The sequence below is a fragment of the Haliotis rubra genome, unplaced genomic scaffold (assembly GCF_003918875.1).
Source record: "Haliotis rubra isolate DU_JTF1 unplaced genomic scaffold, ASM391887v1 Scf1, whole genome shotgun sequence".
In the NCBI taxonomy this organism is placed as follows: domain Eukaryota; kingdom Metazoa; phylum Mollusca; class Gastropoda; order Lepetellida; family Haliotidae; genus Haliotis; species Haliotis rubra.
Window position 1 is genome coordinate 10416155 of NW_025764891.1, and position 19295 is coordinate 10435449.

Below are 19295 nucleotides of genomic sequence, written 5' to 3' on the forward strand. Positions count from 1 at the left end.
CATGTGCAAACTTACACTGGTAGAAGGCACCCGTGTCCCTTTTCAGTGTCTTACATTTCCCTTTAAATATCTGTATCAAAATGAAACAAGCTTCACGACGCGATATTTCACAACACTTTTCGCAAACATTATTCTCAAACAGTGATTTTTTTATAATGTTTTAATATGTTGAAGCATAATTCTATCTGATGATGTTTGCTTGGACGAAGGCATATTTTGAACGTTTTGAGCTAGGTATAATATTCAGATTATCGTCTGGCTCAAGACTCTCATGTACCCTATTCCGTAGTACTGAAATGCTGAGCATAGAGCAGCCATCAAATCCTTCACCACCACATAGAGGTGCAACTCCATGACTTAACACAGTTAAACGGTGAGTGAAGGATCCACAAGCAGGAAGGAACAGGCTGTCGTCGTTCACAGCATTATTTTATGACATTAAAGAAACCAAACTCCTTATAGGAACGATATTTCTATCCTATTTGCAACTATATACTATGAAGAATAAAACAAACACTCCTTGATTCCTTATGTTTTCGCGTTAATGAGGTACTAGTGTAAATAGGTTTTTGAATGACCGAGCAAACACATGCCTCAAGCTTGGTTGCTCATTTACTCTGGTAATGTAAAACTACCACTTAAAACTGCTTTACCGAACACTTATCTTGGAATCCCAATAGTGGTGGCTGAGCAAACATATAGTTCTGGTAAATCATTCTATCTGGTAATATAGAACTAAATTCTTCTTTGCCGAACACCTTGGAATGTCTCTTGTGGTTGCTGAACGAACACATATATGCCGTAGTGCTGTTAAATCAAGCTCACTGGTAATTTACAACTGCTAAATACCTCTTTGACCAACACATATCCTGGAATGCTGAGCAAACATATATGCCGTAGTCCTGTTAACTCATTAACTGTGGTAATTTACAACTTCTTAAAACCTCTTTGACCAACACTAATCTTGGAATACCAATAGTGGTTGCCGAGGGTAGCAACATGGCGGCATTACTCTGGTACTTTACAACTTTTTGAATCTTTGACGAACAGAGATCTTAATCTCTGGCCTATGACTCATTCCCATGCTTCCATCTACTGTCAGTTCCTCGTCAAAGATCTCTATGGCCGTATTTTCATCGCTGTACTGTTTCCTTGTGTACCTTACGGCTCCATCTCCTTTGTCGTAGACGTACATTTCATCGAAGAAAGACTCTTGGTGATCTGTGGTGCCTGGATGTGTTATCCCAACAGCCAACCAATTCCTGAAGAAGTCAAAGTTGAATGGTGCACACCACATGACCACCACACTGCGACAGGCATCTGGCCGGGCAGAGGGTTTGATCTTCCAGGTCACGGTACCGTATGATCCTGTAGCTGTTTGCGCCTTGTTGTGTGCAAACTAGGAAGTTAAAAGATGCATTCATAATACAGTCATGAAGCCTAACAGCTTACTGCAGTTTTGTTATATTGGTTGACGTGCAACGTAATAATCTCAGTCTATTCACCTTAGATACATAAACCATTTAATTTATATACTCGTATATGTATATCACTAAACACAAACACGTTTTAGAACAAGGAATTTTTATGTATGCTAAAAACGTTTCGTTCATGATATGTTCCTGTATGTGTTTAGGTGAGCAATATGCTTGTATATCGTTTTGCTGCTCAATAACGCACACATCAATATTCTAGCTATATGATGACTGGACCAGACAATCATGTGATTACCATCGTTAGCATCAATCTACGCAATGGAGAAACGTTGACTTGAATCGAACCAGTCACTAAGCCTGAGCATACGATGCCGTCAGTTCACTCCTGCCGCAAGTATGGGTTGATGTAGACCAATTCCAACCCAGAACCCAGATGATTTAAGAGATAAGTGGCTTGTCTTTGCTTGACTTGGTGAATATAACAGGAACCATCCTGCGTAATCTTACGCTCTCCTTTTTATTAACACCTGGGTCCCGTTTCACAGCGCTTCGACTGTCGTAAGTCTATGTTACAGAATAGGAGGTATAATGTCGTAGCGCTACGATAGCTTTGTGATACGGGGCCCTGGTTTTAGTCATTCATAAACACATGTACATGGTATAGTCGGAATCGAACAGTTGACGTTGCTTTTTGTAAGTATGTCTTGTGTCAATATTTACTGTTTTGTTTTTCTGTTATTTATATAGATTAATAAATGTATAATAATCTCCATTATAACAGAATTAAAGTTTAACGCTACAGTGAACAGTTTTGATTGGATCGTTGGTTTATGGTTTAACGCCACACTCAGCAATATTCCAGCTATAAGGCGGCGGACTATAAATAATCGAGTCTGGACCGGACAATCCAGTGATCAACATCATGAGCATCGATCAATCAATCGGGATACGATGACTTAGTCAATAAAGTCATTGAGCCTGACAACTCGATCTCGTTTGCCAAGCATGGGTTGCTGAAGACCACTTCTATCCGTGATCTTCACGGGTTGAACAGTATTGAGTCATAGCAATACGTCACAACTTGATGTGAGTACGTTTTAGTTTTACGCTGCTTTTTGCAATATTCCTGCCATATCGCTGGACACCAGAAATTGGCATCACACATTTTACCCACGTGGGCAATCAAACCCGTGTCTTCGACATGACGAGCGGGCGCTTTAACCACTGGGTACCCATAGGCCCATTTGACGGGTGAGGAAATTACACTTTAAACGATGCACTTGAATGAAACCGAGAGCATGTAGGTATGATGCTGACAAAAGAAAGATTAGAACTGATCATTGGATCCTATCTCGGAGACGCTACTTGCACAGCACAGATGACTTGGCCAATTATACCTCTCCACATTTTCTCCGGAATGTAAAGGAATTGTTTTAAAGTTTTCCATTAAAAGCTTGTTATTTACCCTAACAGAGAATATTTACCATGGCATCGGTACTTCTAGGTTCAATTATCTGTGGTGGGGTGTGGATGAGGCCACCGTTTGCTGTCACACGTGGATCTTCTAACGCCCACTTGGTACAGTTCTCAACACCTATACCACATACAACTCTGTGGTTGATCTCAGACATCCGATTGGTCATGTTCGTACCATCGTAGGACCATGGTGCGAAGGGTCCTGCCGTTGGTGCATCACTTTCATCTGCCATATGTATTTATACACGCGACATATATATCATTGTATGTATGTATGTACACAAACGTGCATGCATGGATGTGTCTGTGTGCGTGCGTGCGTGTTTGTGTGCACGTGGAGTGTGGGGAGGGGGCGGGGTTTGGATTGGGGTTTGTTTTTGTTTTTTTGTTGGTTTTTTTTGGGTATCCTGGTTTATAACTGATGTCATGTGAGATATCAAGTCTCAGTTTAACAGGGATATCCAACTCACACAATGTAAACCACGTCTACTAATCTTACTTTTATCTCCCTAATGCCTAGCATTGGGTTGTGTAAAAGTGATACCAGAGCCGGGGGCTCCTGCGAGTTGGGGTATGGTTCTGACAAACCAAGAAACATACCGTTATTGTGTAATGTGGTATAGCTCATGTTAAGCTTTCTCACCGTAGAAGAGAATTTAAAATCTCCATTTTCTGTATCACTTCAAATCGATCTCGTACCATCAGTACTCCTGCCACATGAATACGCCCAGTGAATAATCAGGTCTGAAGCAGGCAAACCAGAAAGTATGGGCAACGCCTTCAGCCAGTACAGAGCTCGATCACTATATAGTCTACCTGAATGCTGACTTCGGTTGCTAAGGACGCCACGGCAAATCACCAAACTGATCACAACTAAGGTAACAATTACATATTCAGTCCGCTACAACAATACATGAAGGGGCATTTTGGCCTTTGATTGTCCATAAATATAATATACTTTCACGTGTCTTGATACAATGACCACTTCTCGCAACTTCCCAAACACATGGAAAGTTGCATGTAACAGATCAACGGCCCTGTACATGTGTGACTATGTCCATACAGGCGTTGATCGTATCTGTTGTGTTCAACAGTCTTGTGTGACTGTTTCCTTCAGGTGTTGATCGTATCTGGAGTGTGTCATGTGTTGATCGTATCTGGTGTGTTCAACAGTCTTGTGTGAATGTTTCCTTCAAGTGTTGATCGTATCTGTTGTGTTCAACAGTCTTGTGTGAATGTTTCCTTCAAGTGTTGATCGTATCTGGTGTGTTCAACAGTCTTGTGTGACTGTTTCCTTCAGGTGTTGATCGTATCTGGTGTGTTCAACAGTCTTGTGTGAATGTTTCCTTCAGGTGTTGATCGTATCTGGTGTGTTCAACAGTCTTGTGTGAATGTTTCCTTCAAGTGTTGATCGTATCTGTTGTGTTCAACAGTCTTGTGTGAATGTTTCCTTCAGGTGTTGATCGTATCTGTTGTGTTCAACAGTCTTGTGTGAATGTTTCCTTCAGGTGTTGATCGTATCTGGTGTGTTCAACAGTCTTGTGTGAATGTTTCCTTCATGTGTTGATCGTATCTGTTGTGTTCAACAGTCTTGTGTGAATGTTTCCTTCAAGTGTTGATCGTATCTGTTGTGTGTTCAACAGTCTTGTGTGAATGTTTCCTTCAGGTGTTGATCGTATCTGTTGTGTTCAACAGTCTTGTGTGAATATTTCCTTCAGGTGTTGATCGTATCTGGTGTGTTCAACAGTCTTGTGTGACTATTTCCTTCAGGTGTTGATCGTATCTGTTGTGTTCAACAGTCTTGTGTCAGGTGTTGATCGTATCTGTTGTGTTCAACAGCCTTTGTGTGAATGTTTCCTTCAGGTGTTGATCGTTCAACAGTCTTGTGTTGATGTTTCCTTCATGTGTTATCTGGTGTGTTCCACAGCCTTGTGTGACTGTTTCCTTCATGTGTTGATCGTATCTGTTGTGTTCCACAGCCTTCTGTGACTATTCCCTTCAGGTGTTGATCGTATCTTGTGTGTTCAACAGTCTTGTGTGAATGTTTCCTTCAGGTGTTGATCGTATCTGGTGTGTTCAACAGCCTTGTGTGACTATTCCCTTCAGGTGTTGATCGTATCTTGTGTGTTCAACAGTCTTGTGTGAATGTTTCCTTCAAGTGTTGATCGTATCTGGTGTGCTCCACAGCCTTGTGTGACTGTTCCCTTCAGGTGTTGATCTTATCTGTTGTGTTCAACAGCCTTGTGTGACTGTTACCTTCAGGAGTTGATCGTATCTGTTGTGTTCAACAGTCTTGTGTGAAAGTTTCCTTCAGGTGTTGATCGTATCTGTTGTGTTCAACAGTCTTGTGTGAATGTTTCCTTCAAGTGTTGATCGTATCTGTTGTGTTCAACAGCCTTGTGTGACTGTTTCCTTCAGGTGTTGATCTTATCTGTTGTGTTCAACAGCCTGGTGTGACTGTTTCCTTCAAGTGTTGATCGTATCTGTTATGTTCAACAGCCTACTGTGACTATTCCCTTCAGGTGTTGATCTTACCTGTTGTGTTCAACAGCCTGGTGTGACTGTTTCCTTCATGTGTTGATCGTATCTGTTGCGGTCAACAGCCTGGTGTGACTGTTTCCTTCAAGTGTGGATCGTATCTGTTATGTTCAACAGCCTACTGTGACTATTCCCTTCAGGTGTTGATCTTACCTGTTGTGTTCAACAGCCTGGTGTGACTGTTTCCTTCATGTGTTGATCGTATCTGTTGTGGTCAACAGCCTGGTGTGACTGTTTCCTTCAAGTGTGGATCGTATCTGTTATGTTCAACAGCCTACTGTGACTATTCCCTTCAGGTGTTGATCTTACCTGTTGTGTTCAACAGCCTGGTGTGACTGTTTCCTTCATGTGTTGATCGTATCTGTTGTGGTCAACAGCCTTGTGTGACTGTTTCCTTCAAGTGTTGATCGTATCTGTTATGTTCAACAGCCTACTGTCACTATTCCCTTCAGGTGTTGATCTTACCTGTCGTGTTCAACAGCCTGGTGTGACTGTTTCCTTCATGTGTTGATCGTATCTGTTGTGGTCAACAGCCTGGTGTGACTGTTTCCTTCAAGTGTTGATCGTATCTGTTATGTTCAACAGCCTACTGTGACTATTCCCTTCAGGTGTTGATCGTATCTGTTATGTTCAACAGCCTGGTGTGACTGTTTCCTTCAAGTGTTGATCGTATCTGTTGTGGTCAACAGCCTGGTGTGACTGTTTCCTTCAAGTGTTGATCGTATCTGTTATGTTCAACAGCCTACTGTCACTATTCCCTTCAGGTGTTGATCTTACATGTCGTGTTCAACAGCCTGGTGTGACTGTTTCCTTCAAGTGTTGATCGTATCTGTTATGTTCAACAGCCTACTGTCACTATTCCCTTCAGGTGTTGATCTTACATGTCGTTGTCAACAGCCTGGTGTGACTGTTTCCTTCAAGTGTTGATCGTATCTGTTATGTTCAACAGCCTACTGTCACTATTCCCTTCAGGTGTTGATCGTATCTGTTATGTTCAACAGCCTGGTGTGACTGTTTCCTTCAAGTGTTGATCGTATCTGTTGTGGTCAACAGCCTGGTGTGACTGTTTCCTTCAAGTGTTGATCGTATCTGTTGTGTTCAACAGCCTACTGTCACTATTCCCTTCAAGTGTTGATCGTATCTGTTGTGGTCAACAGCCTGGTGTGACTGTTTCCTTCAGGTGTTGATCGTATCTGTTATGTTCAACAGCCTGTGTCACTATTTCCTTCAAGTGTTGATCTTACATTCGTATCGTGTTGTGTTCAATGTGTTCCACATGTGACTATTCCCTTCAGGTGTTGATCGTATCTGGTGTGTTCAACAGTCTTGTGTGACTGTTTCCTTCAGGTGTTGATCGTATCTGTTGTGTTCAACAGCCTTGTGTGACTGTTTCCTTCAGGTGATGGTCGTATCTGCTGTGTTCAACAGCCTGGTGTGACTGTTTCCTTCAAGTGTTGATCGTATCTGTTGTGTTCAACAGTAATAACAAAACAGACTCGTGCAGCAAACATGCAAACGTGCACAGGGAATGGATTATTCCAGACACAGAAGCACAGCTCAAATCAGATTACCAGTTTGCTCTGAACCGAAATATGATTTCGACAGTTATTATATTACATGAATGAGAAAACACTAAAGGTCTATTACACTTGTTGATATGGAGCAATGAAAGCCTAAGTCCCGAGCATTGTTGGGTCTCATACTACGTTATTCAACCCTTCGTAAAGTAGGTCTTCAAGTTGACTGACAATGCTGGTGCAATATGGCTATGTCACCAGACTATGTCCAATATGCGTGAGTTGAATAAAGTGTTCAGTCATTTCTTTTTCTCATGGAACACAAAACGTCGCTAGGGAATATCTATAGATCTTTCAAATACTTACACACTGTTAACACCTGCTTTAGTTTGGATGATTATTTCTTATTATCTACTCTTTGCAATTATTGAATAATGCATGCACTACAGCCATTAAATGAACTGATACTTCAATATGGTGTACACTTTACTCCACACGGAAAGGTAGGAGTAAGGGCTAAAAAATTCGATTTCAGGGCCTTGATTATCGAAGCTCTCTTGGAGTGCACTCAGTATTATTCCAGCTATATGGCAGCGGTCTGTAAATAATCGAGTCTGGACCAGACAATCCAGTGATCAGCAGCATGAGCATCGATCTACGCAATTGGGATACGTTGACATGTGCCAACCAAGCCAGCGAGCGTAACCAGCCGATCCCGTTAGTCGCCTCTAACAACAAGCATGGGTTACTGAATGTCAATTCTAACCCGGACCTTCACGAATGAAGTTCTCTTAGAGCTAAGATAGTCGTAAGTTAATGTTAATGTATGGCACTTATGACCATCTCAACACTAGGATAGCTTCGAAAATCTAGGCCTCGTCCTATACATACCCACACTTAACTTCAATAGCAGGTGCGCTTGGTTTCATTCTGACGCAGAATGGTAGCTTGGTGTGGGAAGAAAGCCCACAGTGATGCAGAACTAATGGTTGTCTGCGAAGGATCAGGAATAATGCTGCATGAATTCTAATGATGTCTTCCACAGATTATCTTAAAATAGCTTCACTCCCTGTCAGAATAACAACCACTGACTTGTTAGTATATTCACGGAAGAGACCCTACCTTCCTGTCAGACTTGGAGAACAAGTATCACCCAACGCGTCCTCTCGGATCAGTGTAAACTGATGTTTCGTAGACTAGCACTTAAGCCCTGACAACATGCGTTACAGGTATTTTGACCACATTTTGTAATGAGTAAATTTGTTACGCTTCGAACTCACTTTATGGAGCACGAAAAGACAGCGATTAATGTACTCTTGTCAAAGTTAAACGCAAAGTATGTACATAGGTTCATTTTGTAAAATCCTCGGACGCTCAAAATTCATGTGAGACACCATGTACTCATTTAAACATATTGTTTTACCCTTTATTCAACTGCACATTATTTAAGCGATAGATGGTTTGTTTCAAACACATATTCCAGAGATACACACTAGACATATAGGACCCGTGAAGTTCCGGGTTAGAATGAACCTTCAGTAACCCATGCTTGTCGTAAGAGGCGACTAATGGGATCGGGTGGTCAGGCTCGCTGACTGGGTTGACACATGTCATCGGTTCCCAATTGCGTAGATAGATGCTCATGCTATTAATCACTGGATTGTCTGGTCCAGACTCGATTATTTACAGACCGCCGCCATATAGCTGGAATATTGCTGAGTGTGGCGTAAAACTAAACTCACTCTATTTTGCAAAATCTAGTTTAGAACAGTTGAGTGAAGTAAGTGGCTGCATTTACACTAGTGAGTCTAAACTTTTGACGGGTAGTATGTATTTCACTGGGGTTTTTTCACACTATACTGACACCAGTGTGATTCGAAATTGTCCAAGTTACATTGTTCTCGTAACTGCTTGTAGTGACTCGGTTGTGAGAGAGTTGCTCATAACGTCAACCACTTGTTTTATTGAAGTGACGTTGCTGACTGACTGTGGCGTACGACATCAACAATTTAACTTCCGCATAACGGAGTAACTCAAGAACTGACTCTCAACGGACTACCGATTAGGACCACCAGTTAAAAGTTCGTAAACTGAGGGCTACGAAAGTAAACGAGTTTTTTCTATGGAATTGAAACTTAAAAGAACTATTGTGAAATTTTATTATCTATATTTAACCTTCGTTCATTCCTGCAAAGGTTTGTAAGAAGTAATCAGTGGTTCGATTATTTTCTGTTATAATACATTTGTTCAGTGAAGACTTTTGTAATAAATGAATTTGTAACAACATGACCCAAATATGATTCAACTGCAATTTCTCCAAAATGCATATATATATATATATATATATATTGTTTTTCAAAGATACAGTGTCTAAGATCCTCTTCCGCAGAATGCATAAACAAAAAAGTATTTTTAAAATATAAAACATGTGGACGTATTCTTATATACTTGTACTATCGATTATGTAGATTTCGATTTATGATAAATAAATATGATAAAATCCTATGAGAGGTATACATTCATTTTTACAGAGACCAGTCAGGTGACCAAATTTGAAAACATGTTTTGACCCTTGTTTTCAAAAGCCATATTACCAAGTCGCTTTGTACCCAGCGCTCCTTGAAAACATAGTTGCTTGACTTCATAGTACATTCACTTATAGATATATACCGTTATAATAGGCAAGTAAATATGTTATGAACCATGGCTGCCACTTCGCTCCAGCTCTTTCAAACAACGTAATTTAACGTGTGAAACGTTTAACGATTGCAGCAATGGTATTGTTAAAGTCTGGCTATGCCTCTCCGTGTCGTAGGAAATATTTACATGTACTTATATTCTAAACGAAATTAAGTTTTTGTCTTTTATTCTATACACTGTTTATATGCAATGTGTGACGGTAGTGTGCAAACGTATTCTGAAAATTATGGAATCCTGGAAGGGACATTGTCGCGTTGTCGCGTTGTCGCCCTCTCAAAAATAAGCAAAATGAGGCACAATTAACCAAAGCGCGACAACGCGACAATGTCCCTTCCAGGATTCCATAGAAAATGTTCCAAGTGTACATGTACAATGGCAAATACCTGAAACTTTGTCAATAGTTCTGCCAGATTGCCAGTCACAACAATGCTTCGATCAATGTTTTCCATTAACTTTGGACATGGGAATGTCTGCACGTTCTGTAAATTCATTGATTTTCTTTACAATTATGCTAAAACATAAACTCACACAAATAATTACGAATACATTAATAAGCATTTTGGTTCCAGAGGTTATTTTGGTTCCAGACACCCTACAGTGCCCATCGCCAGTGTAAAACATGAACGTGTACATGTCGCATGTGTTGTGCTTGTCAGTTTGTATTCTCTATGCTGAAGGTAAGTGTCTTCGCCGTCTTCCAAATCCACATTGCATTGCCCTAATGTTATTATTAACGGAATCCCAACTTCGAGAAAAGGTAAATTAGTGTCATAATGCATTGCTATTTTATAATGACATTTATTCTTAATTATTGAAAAAAGCAATTACTCTTTGTTGTCCTGGAACTTAAGAACTTGATGAAGATATATATATATACAATAAGCTTTTGTAAGTGTAAGAGATGCTTGTAGCTTGTGGAATATTTTCTTGCTTCAGTGTATTTTCAAGTTATATATTTAACCTTATTTCACTGTTATTTCAACGTTGAGGAACAAAAGTGTTTCAACATAGCTTCAACGCCAGTTGGGAGATTCAATGTCCAGTAAGCAAGTTAGTGTAGACACTAATCTTACCGTCATGAACTGTCTAATGGTTACATTGTCTATAAAGTGTCAAGATTAGCCAGCACAAATGTCCATACATATATTGTTTTAGGATAGGCTGCTTAGATTTTAAGGTCTTTGTAAGCTTTGTTATATTTTTCTATAAAACTCTTTTCCATGTTCTGACTTGCGTTAGGTACGTGCTTTGGACCTCGTACTTCCAACGGTTTAACGGCCCTTACATTTTCTGATTAAAGCCAAACAAGACGAATATGTTGTATATTGTATTACCAGGTTCTGAATGAGACCACATCATTTCAGCGCTGTTGATACAATCATGTAGATTAGCTCAGTGAGTTAGGTGGTAATTTGTATTCTGTAATTTCACATAGCCCTTATATTAACCGTAGATCATTTATTTTTGTGTGATATATTTTGTCGTATTTTGAGAGTGTGATAATTATTCATTTTCACACTCACTTTCATTTTTCCCTCGGGCTTTTACAGATAGTTCCTGGTGTAATATTATCTTTGGCAAGTAACAACAATCATGTTCCTTATTTTCCAAAAGTGCGTTTAGCAGATTACTGTCCTAAGTAAAACCGTGAAGGTTCGGGTTAGAATTGGTCTTCAGCAATCCAAGCTTGTCGTAAAAGACGACTAACGGGATCGGGTAGTCGCATTCCAACTGCGTAGCTCATGATTGTCTGGTCCAGACCCGAGTGTTAGCAGACTGTTGTTATACAGCTGGAACACTGCTTAAACAACATTACATCTCGTAAAGATTTAAAACTGGATTTTCTTCGCTTGTCAATATTCAAAATGTCATATCTGAATTAGTTTTTCAATATCTGTATTCTTGACTAAATTAAAATGTCTAATTTCTAGTATATTAATTTAAAAAGTACATGTAATGATGATGATGACCATTTTGATCATGATGATGCTTTGCGCTACCATGGCTAAATGACATATGGTTCACATCTGAAGGTTTATCAGTAGTTTTCGTTTGGTTGTTCGGTTGTTTCCACGCCACCCTCAGCAATATTCAACCTATTTGACGGCAGTCTGTATCGAATCAGACAATTCAGTGACTGATATCGCGGGGACCAATTCCATCCTGGACCTTCACAGGTTTATCATTAGGTGAAACCATCTGGGAACAGGCCCCATCATCATAATTTTGGTAAAAAAAAGAGACAACACAGCACCCAGTCACCCATATATACGGGGACCCGTGAAGATCTGTAATAGAATTCAGAAGCCCATGCTTGTCGTAAGAGGCGACTAACGGGATCAGGTTGTCAGGCTCGCTGACTTGGTTGACACATGTCATCGTATCCCAATTGCGTAGATCGATGCCCATACTTCTATTCACTGGATTTTCTGGTTCTGACCGCCGCCATATAGTTTCAATATAGCTAAATAACTATATACGGTACCGAAGAAAAGCACGCAGTGTTTACAATAATCACAAAGATGAAACAGATGTTTGACCATTCACAAAATTATTATATTTCTATGCTGTCAGGATCTCAAATAGAGATACTTTCCTCTGGAGACGGTGTTATGGTCAGCACAAAGTCCCATGGGGTGGACATTCAAGGATGTTCCAGTATCAAGTTTCAGCTCAAGGCTTGCAACGACGCGTTAATTTGGTTAGGGGATGGCTCTGTGGATGGATCATATGAGTTAGTGATAGGGGATGCGTCCAACCAGAGGACTTCCTTTAGGAACTGTGGTTCATGTATTGCCGGTGGGACGTCGTACCCTTCTCCCAAAGTGCTGGACTGCGATAATTACGTGTAAGAGCTGTGTTGTAAAAGTGTTCTCCATGTCCTCTACTTAAGCTGTAATTCCACTATTTTGTGTTGTCTGCAGGCTAATGTGCACCACATTCCACTGTTTGTATTGTCTGCAGGCTATTGTGCACCACATTCCACTGTTTGTATTGTCTGCAGGCTATTGTGCACCACATTCCACTGTTTGTATTGTCTGCAGGCTATTGTGCACCACATTCCACTGTTTGTATTGTGTGCAGGCTATTGTGCACCACATTCCACTGTTTGTATTGTGTGCAAGCTATTGTGCACCACATTCCTCTGTTTGTATTGTCTGCAAGTTATTGTGCAACACATTCCTGTTTTTGTATTCTCTGCAGGCTATTGTGCACCACATTCCACTGTTTGTATTGTGCCCAGGTTATTCTGCACCACATTCCACTGTTTGTATTTGTCTGCAGGCTATTGTGCACCACATTCCTGTGTTTGTATTTGCACTACATCCACTGTTTGCAGGCTATTGTGCACCTACATCCACTGTTTGTATTGTGTGCAGGCTATTGTGCACCACATTCCACTGTTTGTATTGTGTGCAGGCTATTGTGCACCACATTCACTGTTTGTATTGTCTGCAAGATATTGTGCACCACATTCCTGTTTGTATTGTCTGCAGAGCTATTGTGCACCACATTCCTGTGTTTGTATTGTCTGCAGGCTATTGTGCACCACATTCCACTGTTTGTATTGTGTGCAGGCTATTGTGCACCACATTCCACTGTTTGTATTGTGTGCAGGCTATTGTGCACCACAATCCACTGTTTGTATTGTGTGCAGGCTATTGTGCACTACATCCACTGCTTCCAGTGTCTGCAAGCTATTGTGCACCACATTCCACTGTTTGTATTGTGTGCAAGCTATTGTGCACCACATTCCACTGTTTGTATTGTGTGCAGGCTATTGTGCACCACATTCCTCTGTTTGTATTGTGTGCAAGCTATTGTGCACAACATTCCAGTGTTTGTATTGTGTGCAGACTATTGTGCACTACATTCCACTGTTTGTATTGTGTGCAGGCTATTGTGCACCACATTCCACTGTTTGTATAGTCTGCAGACTATTGTGCACCACATCTCACTGTTTGTATTGTGGGCAGGCTATTGTGCATCGCATTCCACTGTTTGTATTGTTTACAGGCTATTGTGTAACGTATTCCACTGTTGTAAGGTGTGCAGGTTATGACACACCGTGTTCCACCTTCCTATTGGGTTTGCAGGCAATTGTGCACCACATTCCACTGTTTGTATTGTGTGCAGGCTATTTTGCAGTGCATTTCGTCTTTTTGTAATGTGTGTAATCTAATGTACACTAAGTACAACTGTTGCACAGAATTTGTACACTTTTCTTGTATATAACGTATGTTCCCAGGGATCTATGGTTGGAGTGGTCTGACTACCATGTTGCGTTTGGGAAGAACGACACCAAGGGGGTGGGTGTAATCTTCAACCGCACCACCGTATCACTACGCCAGTTCTCAACCATGAAGGTTGCAGGAAGTAACACTACCGCTGCCAGATTTCTGTTTGGTAGGTCATGACTGATATCTCCTTAATGTCCAGTCTCACAAGCAGGTCTAAGTGCTCGCTAGCACTAAATACGGACCACTCATCACAGGTGACGTCAGAACGACCTTTCATTCGACCAATCAGATCGTCGCTGACGAGATCGCGAAAGTCAATGAGTGAGTTAAAATTTAAAGTCCCGTTGGCAGTATTTCAGCCATATCGTGACTAAAACAAGGTATATATTGATAAGTTTCATAATAAAATCTGTCGGCAAAACAACTCGACTATCACATATTTACTAGATACATCAAATGTGTTAAATAAGTCAATTTCCTTTAAAAAATCAATCATTAAATGTGAAGTATTACTATTAAAAAGATCCTTCACTGATGATGATTGGAAATATTGAAAATCTGAATGTGTTTAATCATGCAGCCTTGAAAATGTTAATACAGATCACTTTAAACTAAGCATCTCTTATATCCCGTTTCATGTGGATATTCATTGACAGCGTAGAGGCCTTTATGTCATAACAAGAACTGACATACAATCTCGGCTATCTGTTAGATATTTGGAAATTTTCATTTTGAAAGTTTGAATCGTGAATCTTGTCAAAAATGTTAATAGTGCAGTCTGGAATCGAAGTGGCTATTTTGAAATTTCTGGACAAAAATTTGGCTGCAAATTCGTATGTCGGTCAGTTTACTTATGACTTGTTTGAGTGGCATTTTAGAAGTTGAGACGTACAGTATATAACAAGTTTTATGGATAACAACTTCTTTATTTTCGTGAGTGCGACGTTTCGATACAGATTCTTGTACCGTTGTCAAGCAAGAGTGATACATGAAGTGTAGGAGCTGCATATATATACTGTATATAACAATGAAACAACATAATAGACAAAGGAAACAACATAATTGCCATGATTGGCTAAGCAGTAAGCTGATGAAGCCAGTAAGTACATAAAGGATAGTGAATGGAAGCCAGAGATGTAGTTACAATGAGATGTTTATACAATGGATGCGAAGTTTATACAATAGACTGGGCTTGGTGGAGGAGTGGGTCATAAGCAGATGGAATGAAGTATCCTTGGTCACGGTTGATGGTAGGCTTGTGGCGTTTGATGTGAATGGCTTCTGTGAGCTTGCGTTTAGTGAAGTTGTTGGCGAGAATGGTGATGTCGGACCACTCTATTTGATGATTGGGGTTGGCTTTGATGTGGTCAACAGAACCAGAAGCAACGCTTTCACCTCCTGCCAAAAAGATCTAAACCAGAATCAGCCCCCATCAAGATATCCATTCCCTACATTGGTAAACCATCACACCAAATCAGCCGACTCCTGAAACAACAGGCAGGAATAGACACTACCTTCTCAGCGTCCTCCAGCCTCAACAACCTCCTCCATGCCAACGGAAGAAAACAACCCACCGTCAACAACAACAACCCGAAATGTGTTATTTACAAAATAGACTGTGATTGTGGACAATGCTACATAGGTGAAACATCCCCGACCCATCAACACCTGAGTCAAAGAACATCGCACCTCTGTTGCTAATTCCGACACCAAATCAGCTATCTCTGACCACATCAAAGCCAACCCCAATCATCAAATAGAGTGGTCCGACATCACCATTCTCGCCAACAACCAAACGGACTTCACTTAAAACGCAAGCTCACAGAAGCCATTCTACATCAAACGCCACAAGCCTACCATCAACCGTGACCAAGGATACTTCATTCCATCTGCTTATGATCCACTCCTCCACCAAGCCCAGTCTATTGTATAAACTTCGCATCCATTGTATAAACATCTCATTGTAACTACATCTCTGGCTTCCATTCACTATCCTTTATGTACTTACTGGCTTCATCAGCTTACTGCTTAGCCAATCATGGCAATTATGTTGTTTCCTTTGTCTATTATGTTGTTTTCATTGTTATATACAGTATATATATGCAGCTCCTACACTTCATGTATCACTCTTTGCTTGACAACGGTACAAGAATCTGTATCGAAACGTCGCACTCCACGAAAATAAAGAAGTTGTTATCCATAAAACTTGTTATATACAGTTTACTTATGATCGTTCTGACATGTATTTCTATGTCCCTGATCGTTCAATAGTGGTAGTGAGCGCTAAAATCTGGATTTGAGAAGATAATAATAATAATTCATTTTATAGCGCCTAGTTTCCATTTGTCTTATTAATCCCGGATAACCCTAAGCTGCCCGTGAGGCGTTAAAAGGTTAATAGTCACATGACTTGGTCCCACCGGGAACAGAGCAATTTTGAACAAACTCACTTGTCGAAGGTGTGATCACATGTAACACATGTGCTTCTTGTATTGTTTGCAGGCTATTGTGTAACGTATTACACTGTTTGTAATGTGTGCAGGTTATTGCACACCGTGTTTCGCCTTCCTGTTGTGTTTGCAGGCTATTGTGCACTGCAATTCGTCCTTTTGTAATGTGTGTAATCTAATGTACACTTAGTACAACTGTTGTACAGAGTCTATACCCTTTTCTTGTATATAACTTATGTTCCCAGGGATCTATGGTTGGAGTGGTCTGACTACCATGTTGCGTTTGGGAAGAGCGACACCAAGGGGGTGGGTGTGATCTTCAACCACACCACGGTATCACTACGCCAGTTCTCAACCATGAAGGTTGCAGGAAGTAACACAACCGCTGCCAGATTTCTGTTTGGTAGGTCATGACTGATATCTCCTTAATGTCCAGTCTCACAAGCAGGTCTAAGTGACCGCTAGCACTAAATACGGACAGGTGACGTCAGAACGACCTTTCATTCGACCAATCAGATCGTCGCTGACGAGATCGCGAAAGTGAATGAGTGAGTTAAAATTTAAAGTCACATCGACAGTATTACTGCCATATCGTGACTATGAGTGAGTGAGTGAATTCAGATTTTAAGTCCCGTTGGCAGTATTTCAGCCATATCGTGACTAAAACAAGGTATATATTGATAAGTTTCATAATAAAATCTGTCGGCAAAACAACTCGACTATCACATATTTACTAGATACATCAAAAGTGTTAAATAAGTCAATTTCCTTTAAAAAATCAATCATTTAATGTGAAGTATTACTATTAAAGAGATCCTTCACTGATGATGATTGGAAATATTGAAAATCTGAATGTGTTTAATCATGCAGCCTTGAAAATGTTAATACAGATCACTTTAAACTAAGCATCTCTTATATCCCGTTTCATGTGGATATTCATTGACAGCGTAGAGGCCTTTATGTCATAACAAGAACTGACATACAATCTCGGCTATCTGTTAGATATTTGGAAATTTTCATTTTGAAAGTTTGAATCGTGAATCTTGTCAAAAATTTTAATAGTGCAGTCTGGAATCGAAGTGGCTATTTTGAAATTTCTCGACAAAATTTGGTCTATCTGCAAATTCGTATGTCGGTCAGTTTACTTATGATCGTTCTGACATGTATTTCTATGTCCCCTGATCGTTCAATAGTGGTAGTGAGCGCTAAAATTCGATTTGAGAAGATAATAATAATAATTCATTTTTATAGCGCCTAGTTTCCATCTGTCTTATTACTCCGGATAACCCAAGCTGCCCGTGAGGCGTTAAAAGGTTAATAGTCACATGACTTATCCCACCGGGAACAGAGGCAATTTTGAACAAACTCACTTGTCGAAGGTGTGATCACATGTAACACATGTGCTTCGTTGGGGGCAAGACTGAGGTCCTAGAAACTCTCAGGAGTCAAGCTGCCAACCATGGTCACCCACCCAAAGACTTTGCATAACTTCATCTGATTTGTGACCTGAGCTCTATGCACAAGACCACACACCACAATTAAGATGTTAACGACCGCAATCTGATGGACAGAGCGTCTAGACGGAGAGCGAAGGTCTGGGGTCGATGCCCGGCCGCGTCATACCAAAAGTGAATGATACTTCTTGTTACCCTTGTGTGGCACAACACAACACAACATAAGACACACTCAACACACATACTCCAGACTTTAACCACATAGTTTTATCCGGTTAAATCTATCTGATTTCGCCCATGCCACCAAACTACAACTGTTTTAAAGAGGGTCTTGATAGGTGATAAGCTATTTTTGTCAATATTCCAGCAATATTAGGTTGGGGAACGCCAATAACGAGCTCCACGGGTTGAAGTCATGTTGGGAATCGAACCGGGACCTCCAGAGGTATTTGACCCAAACTCGACATACGGCTTACGGAAAAGGAGAAAAAACACATAAGTAAATTAAATTAATAATTTACATAAAGTTTTCTCATATTGTTTAAGTGACACTCTTCAACGCTTTAAGGTATGACATTTATTGTGCATCTTATATTGTTTTAGGGAAGGCTAACGACGCCATATTTGAGCTAAAGTCTTCTGGCTATAAGTACCAAGGACAGCGACTCAATAATGGTAACACCGGCTTGGCAGCAACAGCCTGTGGTATCCTGTGTCTTAACGACAAAGCCTGTGGGAAGTTCAGCCATGACGGTATTGGACAGTGCGACCTGTTTGGCAGAGCGACGTATGGACTGTACGGTGAAACACAGTGGAAGTCCTGGAACGAGAAGTTCTGTTGAGAATGTGGGCGGTCATCTAGTTCGGAGAGTATAGTGTACAATATACAAACAAATTGTCAGAACAATATTTAAGTCAAGAACTCGCTTAAAGAAATATGGAGCTCAGAGCTAAATGCTCGAAACAAGGTCAAAGTCACCAATACATTTGCTATGCCAGTCCTTTCCCATTCCTTTATAATAGTTGATTGGACAAAACAAGATATTCAGAGTCTTGACCGCCTGACCAGAAGGATCGTGTCTGATAACAGAGCCCACCACCCTCGTTTTTTTAAAGTTTAAATGTCAACCTTAGAAATATATTGATACATGTTAATCACTCTTCGAATATTTTTCACTAAAGATGAATCAATGGATAAATCTTTTGTCATGTTTAAGAGGTTTGTCTATTACCAAGTTGATTTACATACCATACAACAAACATATAACATACTGAATGATCAAGCTTATACAAGCTTTTGTTTGATGCCTTACTGTCTGCGTTTTGTTTTCATTCACTTAAATGTACGACATCTAATCCAGAGATTCACCAGTCCCGATTCCATTGGCGAATAAGCGCATTCACTGATTTTGTCGAAACTAAAAATGATATGTTAAGTTCGATTTATTGGCTTGCTGTGTGTTTAACGCATCACCTATCAATA

General features: G+C 40.4%; 2 protein-coding genes across 3 annotated transcripts; one reads left to right on the top strand and one right to left on the bottom strand.

The window, feature by feature from the left end:
• Positions 1-1021: 1021 nt before the first annotated feature.
• On the bottom strand, positions 1022-3145 carry LOC124269250 (tereporin-Ca1-like). The gene is made up of 2 exons (XM_046704600.1): positions 2921-3145; positions 1022-1399 (listed from the first exon to the last, which is right to left on the bottom strand). Exons 1-2 carry the CDS (start codon positions 3143-3145, stop codon positions 1022-1024), a joined length of 603 nt encoding a protein of 200 aa, XP_046560556.1.
• Positions 3146-10231: 7086 nt separating this feature from the next.
• Positions 10232-19295, top strand: LOC124286212. Of its 2 annotated transcripts, none has more exons than XM_046722663.1 (4): positions 10232-10344; positions 12242-12515; positions 13917-14074; positions 18416-19295. In XM_046722663.1, the coding sequence occupies exons 1-4, from the start codon at positions 10287-10289 to the stop codon at positions 18652-18654; spliced, it is 729 nt and encodes a 242-aa protein (XP_046578619.1). In that variant the 5' UTR covers positions 10232-10286; the 3' UTR covers positions 18655-19295. The 2 variants fall into 2 exon arrangements, with proteins under 2 accessions (XP_046578619.1, XP_046578544.1); XM_046722588.1 differs by lacking the exon at positions 13917-14074 and adding an exon at positions 16604-16761 and having other exon boundaries at positions 18416-19293.